The sequence below is a fragment of the Mytilus californianus genome, unplaced genomic scaffold, assembly GCF_021869535.1.
Source record: "Mytilus californianus isolate M0D057914Y unplaced genomic scaffold, xbMytCali1.0.p SCAF_11, whole genome shotgun sequence".
NCBI classification, from domain to species: Eukaryota; Metazoa; Mollusca; class Bivalvia; order Mytilida; family Mytilidae; genus Mytilus; species Mytilus californianus.
The window spans coordinates 22,048,148-22,068,429 of record NW_026262593.1 but is presented as its reverse complement, the minus strand read 5'-3'; the positions used below and the strand labels follow the sequence as shown (position 1 = coordinate 22,068,429).

Here is a 20,282-nt window from a genome sequence, read left to right as displayed (position 1 = left end):
TAATTTTGTTATATGAGTCAGCCTGAGGTATCAAAATTACTGAAATTTTGTAGCGAGACAATATTTTTAATAAAAGGAGGGCAAAAATATTTCCAAATTTTTTAACCCTATATAAATTAACAGATTGACACACTCCCCATTTCCATTCTCAATTTATAATTATAAGTGCAAATATGGTCAGTTTTGGTTGATGCTTAAAATAATTTTGTTGTACATGTTGTACATGTACCAGTCATCCTGAAGTATTCTTTTTTGGCATTGTTTGTCGATTTTATCTGAAAACAAGTTTATAAGATTTACGATACATGTTAAAACCGATAATAATAGCATTGTAACCAATATCGTTTTTAATTTATAGATAGGCAGATCGCGGATAAATTTGCATTACAAGCAAAGTTTTATGCGTACTTTATTTACAAATACATGTATATATATTTAATCTGTATTGTTTATATAACCATCATAGGTATGACCACGGAGATTTTAATTTTATACATTAATTTACAATATTGTGATCAAAATTCGTTTTTTAAATCAAATAAATAATTTTGTAGTCGCACGCTTTCTTTGAAATTTAATTGCATTATGGGTAATTTCGGATCGTGTAGATAGAATGGGGAATGGTGTATGGTGTAATGTGTAAGGTGTATGGTGCAAAGGTGTAACGTGTATGGTGTAATGGCACAAGGTGTATGGTGTAATGGTGTATGGTGAATGGTGTAATGGTGTATGGTGTGAGTGGGAAGTTTACACCATCCAAGGACTGTAACCACATCGTTAATAACTTTATTGGCTAACTTTCACTTTAACTTAACTAGATTCTTATTTTACTTTCACGGTCTATTTATATCTATAACGTCGTCATAACAACCTCTATTGTTACGTTACTTTCGGCGAACCACACAACCGCAAAATTTGTACTTCACTGTTTGATTTCATATGTAATATTGTCCTGAGGGCGCCACGCTTGTTGGCGAAACATGTCGACCAGATTAAACTCTTACCATGTGGTAATTGATGGGTGTTGTTGTCTTTATTTTCGTTTTTTCTAAATATTTATCATGTCAAATAGTAACTAGAATCAAACAATTTACATACCATATCTATTAACTGAGTCATCATGACTTAGTGTAAATGCAACTCCTAGTTTGGTCGAATCAGTACTCTGGAGAGCATCTTTTGGAACAACATCAACTGATAGCTGGGTAGCATCAGGTATAGTGGTATTTACATCATCTATTGGAGGTTCCAGGAGTACAATAACACCTATCAAGAAAATAGATGTTTGATATTTATCCTAAAATACTTAGCTTGACTTTTTTTAGACAGCCACGAGTACAAGTTTGCATTATTGTAGCTGATTTAGCCAGTCTTCTTTTGATCTATAAAAAACATTCTAAATTTCAATTTTTTCTTTAACTTTCTGATTCCATTTAAAAAAATCTTCTGACCTACTTCATTACATTTTCTGTAGCATTATGACTTTAATTTTATTCAGATAAATCAGCAATTTTTGAACGATTGACTGCACATACAATTTTCTACAAGTATACAAGAGGGACGAAGATACAAGAGGGACAGTCAGAAGCATAGATCGAAAACAAAATGACAACGCCATGGCCAAAAATAAAAAGACAGACAAATAATAGTACAGATGACACAACATAGAAAATCAAAGACTAAGCAACACGAACCCCACCACTATATAAGTCCTTAAAGAGTAAAGCAATTTTATATACCTTTAGTATCATTGTAGCTCACAACATGACCAGCCCCATTCTCACAGATCAGGGATACATAGTATGTGGTATTTTGTTCCAAGATGCCTTCAAATGTACTGTTCATGGCAACTTGATTGGTACCTATAGACTCAAATTCCTGTAAATCTTGCCCACCAACTGTTGTACCTATGGCCCACAAATTTTCCTACAAAATAAGGGTAAACAAGATGAACTGTCAGCTGATGATACCCCAGCTGTAAGTATTTTGTAACAGGAAGTTAGTTAGAAAAAGATGTGATAACGCATCCGATGGTAATGATAAAGCATGCTGACTAAAAACTTTATATTAAATCTCAGGAATCTCTCATGTGTATTCTATTAGAAAAATTCTGCAAAGGTTTCATGCTATGGACCTATGGACAAAGTAAAGCAGTAGTTCGCCTCTTTTGGGATATAACTAAAACGAAGAAACAAAGGATAACAAGTTTGAATATTTATTACCACTGAATAATTAATTTATAGTTTCCATGTTAAAAATTAAGGAAATCTTCTTTGTATCAGGCATAAGTATTACAAACCACTACATCACTTTCATCATCATAACATCTCCAGAATGCCTTTATGGTGCTATTGGACCCCTGATATCTGACAGGAGTGAACTCCCCTTGATCTACATCAATATAAATATCGCTGCCCATCACATCAGGATCAAATATTGGAGGTGTATCGTCAATGTAAAATCCATCTGAAGACACAACTGTTGTAACACCAGAACTAAGCACAGCTTTTACTATAATAATATAGATAATTTTTAAACATCAAGCATTTGTTCAGCAAATCAAGGTTACGTATCTTACTCTTATAAATAGATTAATTGACTTATTTTGTCATTCAAAATATATGGAAAAAAAAAACAATAAAGAAATACACACTCTTAAATTAAAAAAAATAACATATATTTGTTATGCCTCTTAAAGATGTTAATAAAACTTCTGTCATTGGGTGCAAGGATGCACAATGTTTAATCCATAAGTTATTGTTTTCACTGGAAATATTTCTTCGAAAAGATGATGAACATTGCATCTCATAGAATGAACATGGTATATAATAGGATAAACATGATATTCAGTACGATGAACATGATAACTTATAGGATGAACATGATAACTTATAGGATGAACATGATACATGATAACTTATAGGATGAACAGGATACATGATAACTTATAGGATGAACATGATAACTTATAGGATGAACATGATACATGATAACTTATAGGATGAACAGGATACATGATAACTTATAGGATGAACATGATAACTTATAGGATGAACATGATAACTTATAGGATGAACATGATACATGATAACTTATAGGATGAACAGGATACATGATAACTTATAGGATGAACATGATAACTTATAGGATGAACATGATAACTTATAGGATGAACATGATACATGATAACTTATAGGATGAACATGATAACTTATAGGATGAACATGATAACTTAAAGGATGAACATGATAACTTATAGGATGAACATGATAACTTAAAGGATGAACATGAACATGATAAATTATAGGATGAACATGATATAGAACAGGATGAATAAAGTTTATGTTACATGACATTATTTACGCACTGTAAATATAATACACGCATATACATGTACTGAAAGAGGTATTTACCTGTAATGTAATAATCTATTGTTTTAGTCTCATTGTCTTCAACTCTTGTAGCTGGCAGAGTGAAGTTCTCTAGCATAAACGGGTATAACACATGTTCGTCAGCATCACACGTTGAATTACAATTGTAACGTAAACAGAAGTTAAGGCAAGGAAGACATGGTACACTCATATCTCTATAAGGGACTACTTCTGTGCCTAATATTGTAGTTCCGATACCAATTTCGTACTTGATTATTGGATTTTCGCCTCCACGGAATGGAGCACCATATCTGCAAAGTGCACCTGGTTCAGGTGGTAAAACTACTCTTCTGAAGAATGCCTTGGTGGAGTAAGGATTAAAATTGTCAACGACTGGCGGTAAATAGTTGTTTTTAGGGAAAACATGGAAGATAAGGTCTGTGTCTGTACTCAGATCACGTATACCACATACTTTACTCCACAATACACCGTCCACATACAAATAGAAGCACAATGATGGCTGTAAAATGAATAAAAATTCTTCAACAAATATTTAAGCCAATAGGGGGAAAAGGCTACAATTTAAAAGCTGTAGAAACAAAGTTATAATATACATTTTTTGAGAATAAACTTGAATAGCCAATTTGAGGCCAAGTAAATTCCTTTGTCAATATAAATATGAATAAAGGGATAGCTATCACATACATTGTACTTAATGTACATCAAATACAATTTCTTTGAAATTTGAAAACAACTAGAGCATGGTCTAAATAATTAGTATTACATTATAACAAAACAAAATCTTTAATTTGACAATTATTCTAAAAAAAAATCCCACCATAATGAACATGTGTACAACATATATGTATCAAATTCATGTGACCACAACATCATCGTATAAAAGAGGCAACAGCAGTAAACCAATGTTTAAATGTCATAAATCTATTCAGAACATGCAAATCAAGGTAAAAAAACATGAGGAAGTGGTATGGCTTTCTAATGGAGAGAACGTTGGTTCGACAACAGGGTAAGCATCACATGCTATGCGTGCACCATCCCACATGCAAATCCACACTCAGTCACAATTTACAAAACAACCAAGCATTCTGTGAGTATTGCATGGAAATACATTGTCCCCTACCGGTTAAAAATTCATTGTATAGGATCAAAACGATAACTTGATCTATAACTTGTAATGGTGTAAACTATATAACAAATATCAAGTCGATATCTTCAAGCATGAAGAAGAAAAAATGTGAAAAACTGATTTGCCGGACTAACAGAGTTGGTAGGGGACTCATTACCAGAACCACCCATCAAATTTGAAGATATTCAGACTCCCACATCAAACATTTCTTAAAAGATTAAAATCATTTCATATCATTATTTCCATAAAAATAGTGTAAAAAAACCAAGATAACTACTAACTTACAGTATTTTTTAAAACTTTTTTTACAAACTTACATTCACAGCTTCATCAGCTTCATAGTCAACAACAATCCTGTAAGTATGAAAATCAGCTGATGGGTCAAAAGTAAGGACATCTTTTATCACCTGTGGTGGTAATGTATCATTGAAGATTCTACACCACGTAACAACATGTGGGTCATCACCTATAAACAGATTTTTTAATAAAAATCATGCAGTCATGAAATGGTACAAGTTTTGTTGCTACTATGCAACACTAATTGCTAAATTAGATAAAGTGAAATATCTACATGTTATGCAAATTTTCACATAAAAATATGACCTTCCTATGGAATGGAATGGAATGGAATGGAATTGAAATGGAATGGAATTGGAAATGGAATGGAAATGGAAATGGAATGGGAATGGGAATGGGAATGGAATGGAATGGAATGGAATGGGAATGGAATGGGAATGGAATGGAATGGGATGGAAATGAAATGGAATGGGATGGAATGGAAATGGAATGGAAATGGAATGGACTGGAATAAGAATGGAATGAGTTGGAATGGATAAGTGGAATGGAGTGGAATAGAATGGAATGGAATGGAATGAAATGGAATCGAATGGAATGGAATGGGCAAATAGATTAAAAATAAATACTGTAAAATATAAATTTAGTTTAAATAAAATAAAATAAACATTACTTTTGAACATATTTTTATACAGAAGTACATACATATATATATAATTATACACACAAATACACATATATACACATAAACATACATATACATTTATACAAGAAAATTAAAATATATAAAATGAAAATAATGACCTTGACCTTAGCCTTAATCCCAGAATCCGCAGCAGCACTAGGACCATCCTTCATCTATGCAAATTTCAGTCGAATCGGAGAAAAAACATTTTCAAACCCAAAAACATTTTTCTCCGATTGGCTTACAAATTTGCACAGACAAAGGGCTGTCTCAGTGCTAATGGGGATTCTAGAGATAAATGCCCAAATCAAAAGTCAAGGTCATAATTTTGAATTTACATAATATATATATATTAATTATTTTTCAATAATTTAAATATAACAGATATGATTTATTACAATATAATATTGTATAATTTAATATAATTAATAAAATCTAATATATTAATATAATATGATATAAAATAATATAAAATAATATATCTTGAAAACTATAATATAAATTATTACAATAATGTATAATATAATATTATATAATATAATAGATATAATATAATAGATATAATATAACATATAAATATAATACAATACAATATAATATAATATAGTATATCAAATTATACTATAATAAATAAAAATATAATATAAAATTATATTACAATTTACAATATCATACATTTAATTACATTTAATTTAATTATGTGGTGTGGTGTGGTGTGGTGGAATTGGAATTGGAATTAAGCAATTGTAATGGATCAATGGAATGGAATCGATAAGTGGAATGGAATGCATAAGTGGAATGAAATGGATAAGTGGAATGGAATGAACATGGAAGGGACATGGAAGTGACATAGAATTTGAATGGAACTGAATGGAATTGGAATGGAACTGAATGTTATGGAATGTATAAGTGGAATGAAAAGGAACGGAATTGGACTGGAATGGAATTGAAATGGAATGGAATGGGATGGAATGGAAATGGAGTGGACTGGAAATGGACCGGAATAAGAATGGAATGAGTTGGAATGGATAAGTGGAATGGAAGGGAATATAATGGAATAGAATTGAATAGAATGGAATGAAAGGGAAAGAAATGGAATGAAATTGAATCGAATGGAATGGAATGGGCAAATAGAATAAAAATAAATACTGTAAAATATAAATTCAGTTAAAATACATAAAAGAAAGAGGCACAATGGCAGAAATTAGTAAAAACAAACCAAACAAAGGGAATACATTCATTTAGAATTTCTTGGAGTTCAGTATTTTTTTGTTATTTTGCAACAAAAAAAACATATTATAAGAAAATCTTACCTGCAAAAATTTCGATACCACACGACGCTTGGGCAGGCTGCATTGATAAACCAATAGGACCGATAACAGCTCCACCTTTAGGGTTTTTGACCACTTTGTAGGGAGATGACGTGCTATAATTAACAACAGGAACAGCTTCCGTTGTTGGTGCAACTATTGAACCGTTACCAAACTTTGCAGCTAAATATGCTGAACAGTTACAAGCAGTGCATGTCTAAAAATGGGGAGAAAAAATGTCAAACGTATTTGGCTAAGGATATTATTTTGTCATAAATATGGAAAGTCATGTAAAATTTTCAATTATTTGGTAAGATATCATTTCAGCTCAAAATTGGGAAATAAATTAAATGTTTAAAAATTTTGTGCAACTAGGTGGAACTGTTTTAGTAGACTAATAATGTACCTCATATCTGAGAAACAGGAAATATATGCCCTGAAATTTAGATTTTATTTAAACATTGTTGTATCATTCAAAATTATCAGTCAAAACTAGCATACAAGGGTCACCTGTCCTTCACTTCTCATATGATACCTAAATTACCAAAATATATTCTACATAGTTTTATATTCATAGCTATGCGTAGGAACAATTTTGTTTTAAATATGTACTACTTTCCAGTATCTTCGAATTCTCTTTAACTGTGCCCAATTTGGTGGTGTTACATCTAACAAAGTCTATCCCAATCATTCTTGCAAAGAATCCCGCTCAAGCCGGTGCCATCATAAATTTGCAGTGAGATGAGTTATTTTTTAGTTCTGTTGAATGCCTCATTGTGAGTTTGAGATGAAGAACAGCAATAATAGCGCTTTTCCTTCACTTATGTGTTTTTGCTGAGCATCTACTGATTTTGTGTTATGAATGGATGGATGCCACATATCCTTTGTTTTTCTATCAATGTATATCTTTCATTTAAAAAAAACTGTGATAAAGACCTGGGCACAACAAACAAATTCCAGTTCTGGTAAAGGTCTTGCCAAGGTAATAAAGACTATAATAAAGGGCGGGAATCTAAACTGTTTTCAATTATTCAGAAATATATGATGTAAGGGCAAGGGGAATAACAAAATAAATGGTGCACTAGAAAGGTTTAATCAGCGCAGTTCATAATCAAAGACCCTAAATATTAAGCAAGCATATATATCCAATGCCGCCTATGTAAAGGGGTTTATATTGACCTGATTGCACAGTACTTTTTTTTTATTAGTTTACAATATGATTGTATTTTATAATGATTTTAGATAGTTGTATAGTGGTACACACATTTTTTTTTCTTTTCTATTGACATTGAAAAGTGACATCAAAATCAGTAGGGACTTTGTGCCCATATATCCAAGTAGGTTGCAATCCCATATTCAGCATTTAAAAAAAATCTTTTCTACAGAAGTTTTGACTAAATTTGAAAGATGTATAACATTTTATGTTAAAGGGGTAGGACATGTTCCGGTGACAAAAAGAAAAAGTGCACTAAAAATGTCTAAAAAAAACTAATTACATGCATTTAAAATAAGGTCAAACGTAAATGGTTATATTCCTTGGTACACAGCACTTTCTCTGGAAATGTTATTAAATTAAACAACCTTTGTGAGCACGCTCACATACCTCACGCCCCCACATTGTCACTGGACAAACAAAATCTCACCAGATTCTTAAGTTCAAAGACTCATAACTCTACAAAAGTCAACTGATAAAACTTTTCTTGTGGATATGCACATTTACATATTATGTCCTCATTAACTACAACGTTTCATGAAATTTTGTAGTGTGGTTTCAGAGGAGTTGCGATAACAAACTGTCGCAGTAGAATATTGAGGCCAAAAAGTTCAAAGGGTCATAACTCCTAGAAAAAAATTTGAATCATAATTTTCTGTCGATATGCACATCTACATAGTATGTCCTTATTATCTACAAAGTTTCATTACATTCTGTTGTGTGGTTTCAGAGGAGTTGCGATGACAAACTGTTGCAGTAGTATATTGAGGCCAAAAAGTTCAGAGGGGCTAAACTCCTAGAAAAAAATTGAATCATAATTTCCTGTATATATGCACATCTACATAGTATGTCCTTATTATCTACAATATTTCATGAAATTCTGTTGTGTGGTTTCAGAGGAGTTGCAATGACAAACTGTTGCAGTAGTATTTTGAGGCCAATAAGTTCAAAGGGGCATAACTCCTAGAAAAATATTGAATCATAATTTCCTGTCGATATGCACATCTACATAGTATGTCCTTATTATCTACAAAATTTCATGAAATTATGTTGTGTGGTTTCAGAATAGTTGCGATGACAAACTGTTGCAGTAGTATATTGAAGCCAATAAGTTCAAAGGGACATAACTCCTAGAAAAAAAATTTGAATCATAATTTCCTGTCGATATGCACATCTTCATAGTATGTCCTTATTATCTACAAAGTTTCATGAAATTCTGTTGTGTGGTTTCAGAAGAGTTGCGATGACAAGAATAGGACTGACGGACTGACGGACGGACAGAAGGACACACAGACGGACGGACGGATGGGTCAAAAACATTATACCCTCCGCAACTTCGTTGCGTGGGGTATAATTAAGGATTTCAGTATATTACTTAATATTCTTTTTGTCAAATGTTTCACTAAAAGTATTGCATCTAGTATTTATTAATAGGGGTAGTCTTCTTCTTACAAATATACCAAAGTTAATACTAAAGTATAACAGGTTTAAAAATGAACATAACATGACTATAATGATGTTCATAATGTAAACTACAAATCAATTTTTGATACATCAATGCTGGTTTTTACCTAAGGCTGTTTATATGTAATGAATAGTCAAAATGAGTTCAAAGCAATTCCTAACAGGACAAAGGCAAAATTGAGATCTACATTTATCTTGTTAAGATAATACATTAATACTAATACTCTCATCTAAATAAAAGACATGGAAAATATGTATTTTTAAAATCAAACACTTAAAACATTGATAAAATTTTTGACAATTATGAGGTCCAAAATCCAGTTTTGACTTGAAAACTTTGTCACATGTGTGCTCTAGAGATGTATGCATCAATGAGACATCAGTTCAAAAATACAAAGGAAAAACTTCCAGAGGTATACTTACTACTGTTTATTATAATATATATATCAATAAATCGCCACCTTGAAATATTACTTTCTGCTAGTAAAAAATCTTTTATTCTCTGATCATTTGTTTTTTTAAGTTCCTTACAAAGGAAACCCCTTCAAACTTACATATTTAAGGTAAAGTTTAAAGGGCATTATACTTACTGTTGGAATCGGATTTTCAAAGCAGCAATAACAGACAGTGACAGACCAGTCAGTCTCTTGAACATGATCGTATGGCATTATTTCACCCTCTGGTCCATCCCATAACATCACAGAGGTTGCTGCCATGCCTTTACCACTGGCAGCCTTTATTTCAAACTGTAAGTTAAAATAAGTTCTCTATTTGCTGTTTAAGTCAAAATAGTTTAAAAAAACAACTTAATTTATTTCATTAGCTGTTTCCTGAAGTTTCAGGGAAATAAAAATGAATCCACAGTACTTATTACCCAGTCACAGACTCTTAATTCTGAAAACCTATATGAGGCATTTTACTTTTCAACTGTTATACCATACTGAACTAACCTCCCATTCTCCTCCTCTTTCATAGTCAGCTTTTCGATAGTATCCTCCAGAATACATAGCGTTCAAATTTGTGTCTCTTGCCAACTTGATCCATAGTTCATCATCAACAATTTCATGTCCAATATTTTCTGTACGCATCTTAATGAGCCAGTTCTGTCCTGTAGGATCTCTGAAGCCTATTTGCTGAAGGATCTTCCAGTTGGTATCATTTACAATTGGCACTGGACGTGAAGGACATGCCATTCCAAATGGACTTTCCATATGAAGGATAGATCCTGAAAAAAATTATTTTATCAGGCATATGCAATACTCTACCTATAAGAATGAAGCAATGATTTATAGCTCCTACAACATCATACTTTTTGATTATCTATACAATATTTGCACAGTGTAAAAATACAAAGACGGCCTTTAGAAACAGAGAGAAAAGCCAGGCTTGCTGAGATTTTCTCCTTGTTCGTAGCTATATAGCAAGTACAAATAAATTTTATATTTTCCTACACTATGAATATTATGTTCATCCTTCAGTTTAACATTGAAAAAAAATTCGGAAACTACATGTATTGTGTGCATTTACCATTGCGATATTTTAAAAATGGACAAATATGCTTGAATAATTTTTGCGATTTTCGAGAAAAAAATTGCATACAAATCGATATATTTATCAGAAATAAGAATGCGAGTTCTTATTCTTGCGATACTCACAAAATTGCATAAACCTCGCAATAATTTCTGCATTTTTTTCCATCCAAAACATTGAATTAGTTTTTGAATGAAATTGACATGACTTAACTATGAACTTTGGTATGTTATTGGAACATAAACGTTTGCTCATAACAGAAGCAAAATACCAGCAGACTTTAAACGTACACTATACGTTTATTGCTTCATGTTATATGTCATATATATTTGTATAGTCGAAAGGTCGATAAATAGTCAAGTTTGTTAATCCCAGATAGATGGGTCTGTTGGCTGTGATGGATGTATAAATAAATATGCAGACATGTCTAGTTGGAATAAGGATATTCATTCTTATGCATAAAGTAACAAAAGTGCTTTGCTCTCAGCATTATGAAAATCCCTTGCAACAACTCTTGATACATGTAATAGTAGGTAACGCTATTTCGTAAGATCATACAAGTGCCTGTACACTTTGACGTCGCAATTAAAAAGTGATTCTTGCTGGACATCAGAAGGTTATTCGGAGCAGATTTACGGTCATTTTGAGACAAAATTTACCTAAATACCAAAATTGTAAATACGTTTATATTTGGCAGTGAAAGTAAAGCAGACAGTCAGTTAAGTATGTGTTACAGAATCAATGATCTAGAATTTGAGTAACTTGTGCACCTTGTAAATGGGATTAAATATTTCCAATGGTTACAAAAATATATATCATTATTTGTTGAACAATTAATGATTTAGTAATATACCACAGCTATCCTTTGACGCATTCCCCATTTCCATTCTCATTTTTTTTTTATTTTTTTTTTTACAAACTTACCTTTTGCACTGTTGGGAGAATTAAACCAAACACGATCTTTCTTGAAATCCCAGCCATCAACAACTTTTCCAGGAGTTGGTTTGGTCATATCTAATAGTATTGGTACAGATTCATCTGTTATGGAGATACCTGCTCCATTTGTGATAATAAACTTCACACTCAAAGGTTCTGATTTCTATAAATAATTCAAATGTCATTATATCAACCTTTTACTTTTAGTCTATAAGTATCACACTACATACCCTCTAAATTAAAAGCAAGTGTTCACATAATTCATTTCTTTTGTGTAATATCTTATAAACTGTAGCCTTTTCATCTAAATTTGGGTTTTTAATGTAAAATTAGAATAACAGGTAAAAAAGCTTTTGTGAGACCTCGAAATAGAAAGTTTTATCCTTTTTCTTTTATTTAACTATTGTTAATCAATAAAAAATCACCAAAAAAATAATTGTGCTTTGGTATTGGCTGTAATCAAAGGGAGACAATTCAATCTCAATCTCAATGTGTTTTAATCACAGGAGCGATAAATCTTGTTACACGAGGAGTTATCTCATCAACTATAGTCTATTTTTTAAAACATCTTCTAGGTATTTAGTTTGCTTACCCATGTTTTATAATTATTTCCTCACTTTGGAACCGCAAAGTAAACTTTGATAAAAACCTTTATTTATTTGCTATGTAATCTTTGTGGATTAAAATAAAAAGATTCATTATAGGGTAATAAGGGCGCCATCAAATAAATATAAAAAAGAAGATGTGGTATGATTGCCAATGAGACAACTCTCCACAAGAGACCAAATGACACAGAAATTAACAGTCACCGTACGGCCTTCAACAATGACAATTTAAGACATTGAAACATTCAAAATTAAATTGAGTGTATGAAAGTCTAATTCTTTTTCAATTTATTCCATAGAAAATTTTAAAAGTCACTATGAATTTATTGCAAGAATATTTATTGAAAGAGCACATTTTTATTATTTTGACAACACATTTGTGAAGAGATATTTTGTATTGTTCTTTTATGCGTTGAGGCCATTTATATAGTTGACAGTAAAAAATACGCATGGGAGTTAAAAACGAGATATGTTTAAAAAAATGACCATTATTAAAGCAAACGTCCTGAATCGTAATATTTGCATATTGGAAACAAACCAAGTAGTATAACATATTTTGTGGCCAAATAACGGGTTGTTAATGGGTGCGAGTCATTGTGACACTGATAAGGGGGTGGACAGAATTATGGAAACTATGGAATGAGAGGGCTAGAAATGGGAATTGGATAGATGAAAGCTGGAGTCAGGGTGGTGTTAACCGTGGGGAAAGGGTCGTTAAAACAGGGTTAATTCATGTTGACGAAAACATAGGAGTGCAGAGGAACAGAATACGGAATGAAGTAGGAGTTTGGGGAGGGAACTGGGAATCAATGCTCCCTGTCCACCCCCTTACTGATAGCCATAAAAGAAAAGGGGTTGGGGGGGGGTCATGTTTGTAGGAGGAGCAATTCTGCAGGGGATGCGGACAACAGCTTGTTCTAGTTTGTCAACTGATAAATAAGAAGACGATTGATGCCTAATGTAATAGCGCTATCAAATAAAAAAGAAAAAAAAACTAAAAAAAAAAAAAAAAAAATGAAAACAATATTCAATTTATTCAATAAATACAATTTGTATCATGTAGACCAAAAGTAGAGAAATGGAGCATTGAATGCCTGCAATAATTGTCCGTTTTAAGAACGCATATGGCAGATGCACTAACCTCATAGGGAGATTTTGGTAGAACACAGCTTTCCATGGCTAGACTGAACATCAGTCCACAGCCAATTCATCGGTGATGATGGAAGTTTAAAACCATCTTGACAGGCTATAAAGCCTTCGCTAAGTTAACACTACATAGCGCCTTAGAGTGTTTTAAGAATTTAAATCGATAATGTAATTCCAAACAACTTATATAAAATGATTAAGTCTTTCAACAAAGGTTATAAATGATTAGCAAGGATGCAAATACTAAACTTTAGAATATAAATAAATATCTTTAACAAATGAATTCAAAATAGCAATATCTATTCAATTTAACAAATATGTACAGAATAAGTGTCATGTAAATCGTTAAATATAGAAACACGCAATTTCAATTTTTAAACAAGGGAAATAACAATTACATGATAATCATATCTGCCAAATGTATTTTAATAGAAACAATTTGTTTTTATAAACAATTACTAATTAGAAAAAAAAAACACACACACACACACCGAAGATAACATGAGTTTTAGTTGCAACAACTTTATTGTTAATAAACAACTGCCAACCTGTACAAGAAATAAACACTGGTTTGGAACAAACTATACACTATGAACGACAACTCGACCAAGTATGTTACTCTAATTTGTTGATAATATAAACAAACATTGATTTAAAAAAAGCGGTAATAAGTAGCAAATAATAAAAATCAGAATGTCGTAGTAAAAATCATCAGGAAATTGATCTGCTTTGCCGCCCGGAGATGCCGATAAGTGAACTTGTACAAAATCATGTTTTCAGGGGAAGTGATGAATTGTCCTTGCCAAAATAACAATTAATTCAGGTATCTAACATTGCTGACATATAATGATACCACGATAATACATTGATAATACTGTCTTGTTAAATATATTTATTGTCAAAGAATGCAGCAATAGTCTCGTCATCGACGGCAAAGAAAAAACCATGATGATAAAGCATGCAATTTCGGAAATTGACCGTCTCCGAAAATATAAAATTCTAAAATTGAGTTATCGTCCTTTTCGCGCCAGACGACTATTGAAAAGGCTATAAACTGATTATGACATTATAGAAAAAGTGCATGAAACAGAACTTTCAGGATTTTTTCTATGTCCACAACTTCTGCAAAAGGTATCCCCAGGGTATTATGACCCCGGGGTCATTTTCACACACCCCTGTTATAGAAAAATAGTATTGCAGATTATATAATGTACAATATGTTGGCTATGATTTTTTTCTTAATTGGAGGTCTATAGTAGGGTAGGGACCCATCCCTAGATTTTCCATGGTCTATGATGGAAAATTCATGGACTTCCATGAATATTTTTCCATGGAAGTCCATGAAGTAATGGAACCTAAAACGGAAAATAAACCGAGAAAAAAATGAAATAATATTTCCATTTAAAACATTTTCCATGGAATTCCATGGAAATATTGACCCATGGAATACCATGGAAATATATTCCATGATGTTTCTGTTTCCATGGAAATATTTCTATCATTTTCATTTAAAATGGATTGCTCAAATTAACCTAGCAGAATCCCCTGTTTTAACACATCTGTAATAATGACTATAAAAACTAGGTGCGATGCATTGTTTCAGTTTGGTAAGGTCTTTTGGGTCTTGTACTGGTCAGTAAAAGCAATAAGACTCAACCATCATTTTAACCTTTAATTCAGATTAATTTGATGTATTGTGATAAATACAATAAACATGCAAAAACTTCGTTATATGTTTGCACTGCCTTTATATCAAGAAATTAGGGTTATAAATGTCATTTTTGTCACCATGACTTCAGTAGACCCATCTCGTAGAACAGCATTAACCTTTTTTTTTGGAGTTTCATTTATTCCTCATGATACCTTAAATATATCATTTTACTGTAATAAATAATTAAATGTTCTTTAAATAATGTCATTAACACAATTATGGTAAACAACTGTAGCGAGTGATATGTTTATTTGATTCTTATTTTATGGGGAAAACTCATGCACTCAAAAGAAATCTGTTTTATTAACAAATGAAAATGTTAATTTGGAATGTGTGATGTCTAACCAAATATTCATTCCCCCTCAAAACCCTGGATTCACAACTGGTGTTTAATTGTAGAATATATTTAACCTCATTTCAGTGTTATATATGTACCAGTCCTAAGAAACTGATGCATGAAGCTTAGAGGTTGTTCTGGCCTTAGTCTTAAATATTTGTTTTTCATTAAACATTGTACATATATATGTCATGATAGGTCTTGTCTATGTTTTAGATCTTAATTTTGATCTGTAGTTTGTTATTAAGCTACACTTTTTTAATTTTACATGTTTTATGGATGTGTGTCTCATTGGCAACCATTCCACATATCTTTAATTTTAAAACCAAAAAACTTCATAAGTTATTATAATACATTATGCAGTTTGTCTTGTCTTACACAATCATCATAATTATATGTATAAATCTTCTATCTAGGTCTTTTCTTGTCTCTTATTGTCATCATGTTATTATGTTGAACTAAAGGAGCTTGTACACATTACAATGGTTGAATCTAATTCAGTGTACTTACCAAAAGATATGCTGCTAAATCCAACAGTCAATGCAAATCATCAGAGAATAAATTTGCACTATTTAATGTCACGAACTATTTGGAACTATTTCATCTGCATTCAATGTAAAATTTCAGGAGAGAACACATCTTTGCTTGTTGCCTGCATATCCATTTAATTTGCAAGTTCAAATTCTAAATGTGTTGGGGTTTGTATAAGGAGTTGTCTAATGTCTTTGAAAAGTGCCCCAATTGAATACTGTTAATTACCTATATCTTGAATATTTTAAATATATTATAATAAAAAATTATCCTTTTATTGTTTATTTACCATCTTTATGTTTTAAGTTGTAATAATTGCACAAAAATGTGAAAATTCATGTGCTCCCCTTCATTTGGCCACACACTCTATAGTTCACATCACTTCCTTTCCCCTACACAAAGATTAATGAAAAACAGATGGCACATTACATTTCTTTCATTGGCTCACATGTCTAATTGATGATCTTCCATCCTTAAAATATTCAAGATTCCATCCTCTTTTCCATCTACAATGTTTTCTTAGTCTACTTTCCATTCCATTTTTCATCTAAACAGTATTTTTTCCATAAAATTCCATTTTCCATCTTATCATGGAAAATTAAGGAAAATGTGACCGTATGAGTTTTCCATCAGTGATGGAATATTTTTCCACGAAATTCCAGGGAATTCAATGGAAAACAACGAAATATCCAGCATTTTCTATCATTTTGTCATGGAAAAAGTTGAGCTGATTGGAAAACCTGGGATGGGGTTCAATATACCATGGCAGGTGGGTCAAAATACATGGCTAAGTAAAATGTTTAAAACATCTTTTCCAGCATGTTAAATAAATAAAAACTACCTATTCGAGTAGTATTACTATGTAAAGGAGTTAGAATAGCTAGAATTTTTAAAAATAAGAGGTCTATATTAGGGGGTTCAATAAACCATGGCAGGGGGTCAAAATACCATGACTAAGTAAATTTTTCAAAACATCTTTTCAAGCATATTAAATACATACAAATTACTTATTGGAGTATTATTACTTCTTATCAAACAGTCCTTAAAATGTTTTATACACTTACATTTAAAGTTAGATCTATGAAACTATAATCTGTATAGTTATTTGTCAAGGTTATCCAGCTAACGACCATCTCAGACTCAGCAACTTCTGAACATGATTTATTTCTCCACAGTGATACTTCATATGTGGCTATATCAGAAATGTTGTCAAAATATCCCTCCCAATACACATATACTGAGGTATTGGCTGGATTGTAAGTCACAGGCTGAAATGTAAAGAATTTTATTTTAAATTCAGACAGATGAATACATATGTATCAAAATATGTTTTCACTGAGCATATTGGAAGATCATATATTGAAGGGAATCAACATTTAAAAAACTGCATTTTCCAAAGAATTGATATGATAAATATAGAACATCAAGTCACCGAACATAGATATCTAAAAGAAGTTTTTGCACACTGCAGTGTGGTTTAAAACATATTTAATTGTGATGTGTACATCTTGTGTTATTTCCAAACCAACTAAGGTCTTATTACAATTCATAGTTAATTTGGAAGTTACAAATAAACTGGACAAAGTGATGCCCCTGCACTCCACTCTGAAGTAACTGTATTATAACAAAGTCAATGTAGGACTTTCTTTGCGACATTATTGTGTCTTGTAGACACAAATGATACCCCAGCAGATGCAAATTGTTTTTTTTTAAATACACAAAGTTGAGCATAGGAGCACATAGGTCTATGGTTCACTGTGAGAGAGTTATCGCTATATATACCTCTTATGCAAGTATATACTCCAAAAATGACAAAGTTCAACTTTCTCCCAAAAGAGCAAATGTTAATAAAAATCAAAACCCTGACCACATGCACCTTAAAAATAATTACAAACAGCCAGCAAAGTGAAAACTTTCTAGCATTAAAACTGTAAGAGGAGTTAATAGGAAACGCTATGCACCTCTTACGCAAGTAAATACTAAAAAAAACTTACAAAGTTTAACAATCTCTAAAAGGAGTAAATATCAAAACCCTGACCACATGTACACCTTCATTATATGTTCAAACAGCCAGAAAAGTAAAAACTTCCTAGCATTCAAACAGTAAGAGGCAGAGCTGCCAAGCGTGAGACTCACGCTTGTTTATGCTTATTTGGTGGCATTTACCTTTGATCTTTACAATTTTGACCAAATCTCACGCATTTGCTTCATGAAAAGTTGGCAGAACTAAGGAGTTATCTGGAATAACTATATAATGGGACGAAAGGACAGGGGTAAAACAATATACAGGGACATTAAAATGAATGTTCTCTAGTAAAATATAAGTGCAACCATAAATATACAAACCATATCAAAATAGGGTCCAGTTTTTATCCTGCCTTTGTCTGGTGGTGTGAAGTCCACAATGAATTCATGCATGACCATACCACAAGCTCCAGATTTATCAGTACCTATTTAAGATAGATTCAAAGAGTGGAGTTTGAAATTAACTCTTGTCACTGAATACATGTATATCTTTCTTGCATGAGACTAAACTTCGCCATAAAGGGGCCCTGTGTTTACAATGTTCAATCGTTCAGGGATAAACTGTGGACTCTATTATAACAAAAAAAACTATTTTCTATGTTTAGCACATTAGTTACATTCTTAATCATTCCACAGACAACAAGAGGCTGTCAGAGTGCCAGCAAACCTGATTTCCCTGCAGACGTCGAACCCTGAACAGTTGAGCAAGTATGGACACAACATTTAAGCTTAAAACAGCTCTGAATTTGGATTGTGATTGAATATTTGATACAGCATAGGTTTGCGACAAAAAATAAATGTCAAAGTCAAAGATCTGAAAAATTTGAAATTGGACATTTACCTTTTATGGTCCAATATCCAAAGTCGAATAACATAACTACAATTAGCATATCAAAGAACCCCAAGAATTCAATTTTTGTTGAAATACTTCTTAGTTAAACCATTTCTGTTCAAAGGGAAATAACCCAAACTTTATTTCCATGAACCAATAATGTAAATCTAAAATTAGATATGATTTGACCATAGGTCTCTAAAATTAGATATGATGAAATCAGATATGATGTTAAATGTATTTTCAAATTATTACCAAAAATAATTTTTAGTTTTCAAATAAATCTTTCACTCCAATTATTGGGTGATTGACAATTGCCAGATGGTATGTTATCTTGATAAAAGGTGAAAATCATTTAAAACACTTGGTGTAATCAAACTTTATATATATAGTTAATTGTTCCCAATATTTTTTCTTTCATTTGTAAACAAACTAATAGATCTGCATCTTATCTATGAATGTCAACAACTTTATCAACACAATGTTATGAAATGAAAAATATCCTTTTATAAAAATAGATGATTATCTAATGAATTTGCAAATCTGGAACCCTAAACAGGATCAAGTAAAATTAAAATAAACACACACAACAAAAATAAAACACCACATAACAACTGTGACATCTACCTTCTAAACACACTTGACTTAAAACAAAAATAGTTTTAAAGAAACTCCTGACTAATAAATTGAAGAGATATAATCATTAATAGACTATCTATACATAAACGTATTAGTTTCTGTACAAAGGGAAATAACTCAAAAACATAATGAGCATCAATAATAAGCTACCAAAAGCGTCCAGAAATCAATAACGAGAAAGGCTAAAGCCGCGAAAATTGAACTTGACCTCAATTTAGTCACAGAAAACAACATATATAAATTAAAAAAAACAAAATTCAAAGCATTTTCCTGAAAATTAACGGAGACTGTTTGGCAATTGGTTCACTTGTTCACCATTTTTTTTTTATATTTTGGGGTTTTATTTTTCCAATGTCCCAAATATACCCCTTCAGTCTTCTCATAATTTATCCTAGCTCTTGATGCCCGCTAGTATATTCCTAAAGCTGTAAATGTTTCCTCGAATGATTCCTCTGTTCTATCAAAAAATTGTGTATCGTCTGCAAACATGTTTATTTTAACCTCTT

The 20,282-nt window shown here is 31.7% G+C and overlaps 1 protein-coding gene across 1 annotated transcript in view; it reads right to left on the bottom strand.

The window, feature by feature from the left end:
• The window catches only part of LOC127719725 (uncharacterized), a 264,736-nt gene that overhangs the window by 34,495 nt on the left and 209,959 nt on the right, over positions 1 to 20,282 (bottom strand). Inside the window, exons 80-90 of the mRNA XM_052225963.1 lie at positions 18,627 to 18,730; positions 17,345 to 17,548; positions 11,939 to 12,113; positions 10,435 to 10,709; positions 10,075 to 10,230; positions 6,811 to 7,024; positions 4,836 to 4,984; positions 3,414 to 3,891; positions 2,300 to 2,511; positions 1,740 to 1,926; positions 1,099 to 1,266 (exon numbers count right to left, since the gene is read on the bottom strand). Coding sequence (XP_052081923.1) covers positions 1,099 to 1,266; positions 1,740 to 1,926; positions 2,300 to 2,511; positions 3,414 to 3,891; positions 4,836 to 4,984; positions 6,811 to 7,024; positions 10,075 to 10,230; positions 10,435 to 10,709; positions 11,939 to 12,113; positions 17,345 to 17,548; positions 18,627 to 18,730 — 2,322 coding nt within the window. The remainder of the gene's footprint in view (positions 1 to 1,098; positions 1,267 to 1,739; positions 1,927 to 2,299; positions 2,512 to 3,413; positions 3,892 to 4,835; positions 4,985 to 6,810; positions 7,025 to 10,074; positions 10,231 to 10,434; positions 10,710 to 11,938; positions 12,114 to 17,344; positions 17,549 to 18,626; positions 18,731 to 20,282) is intronic.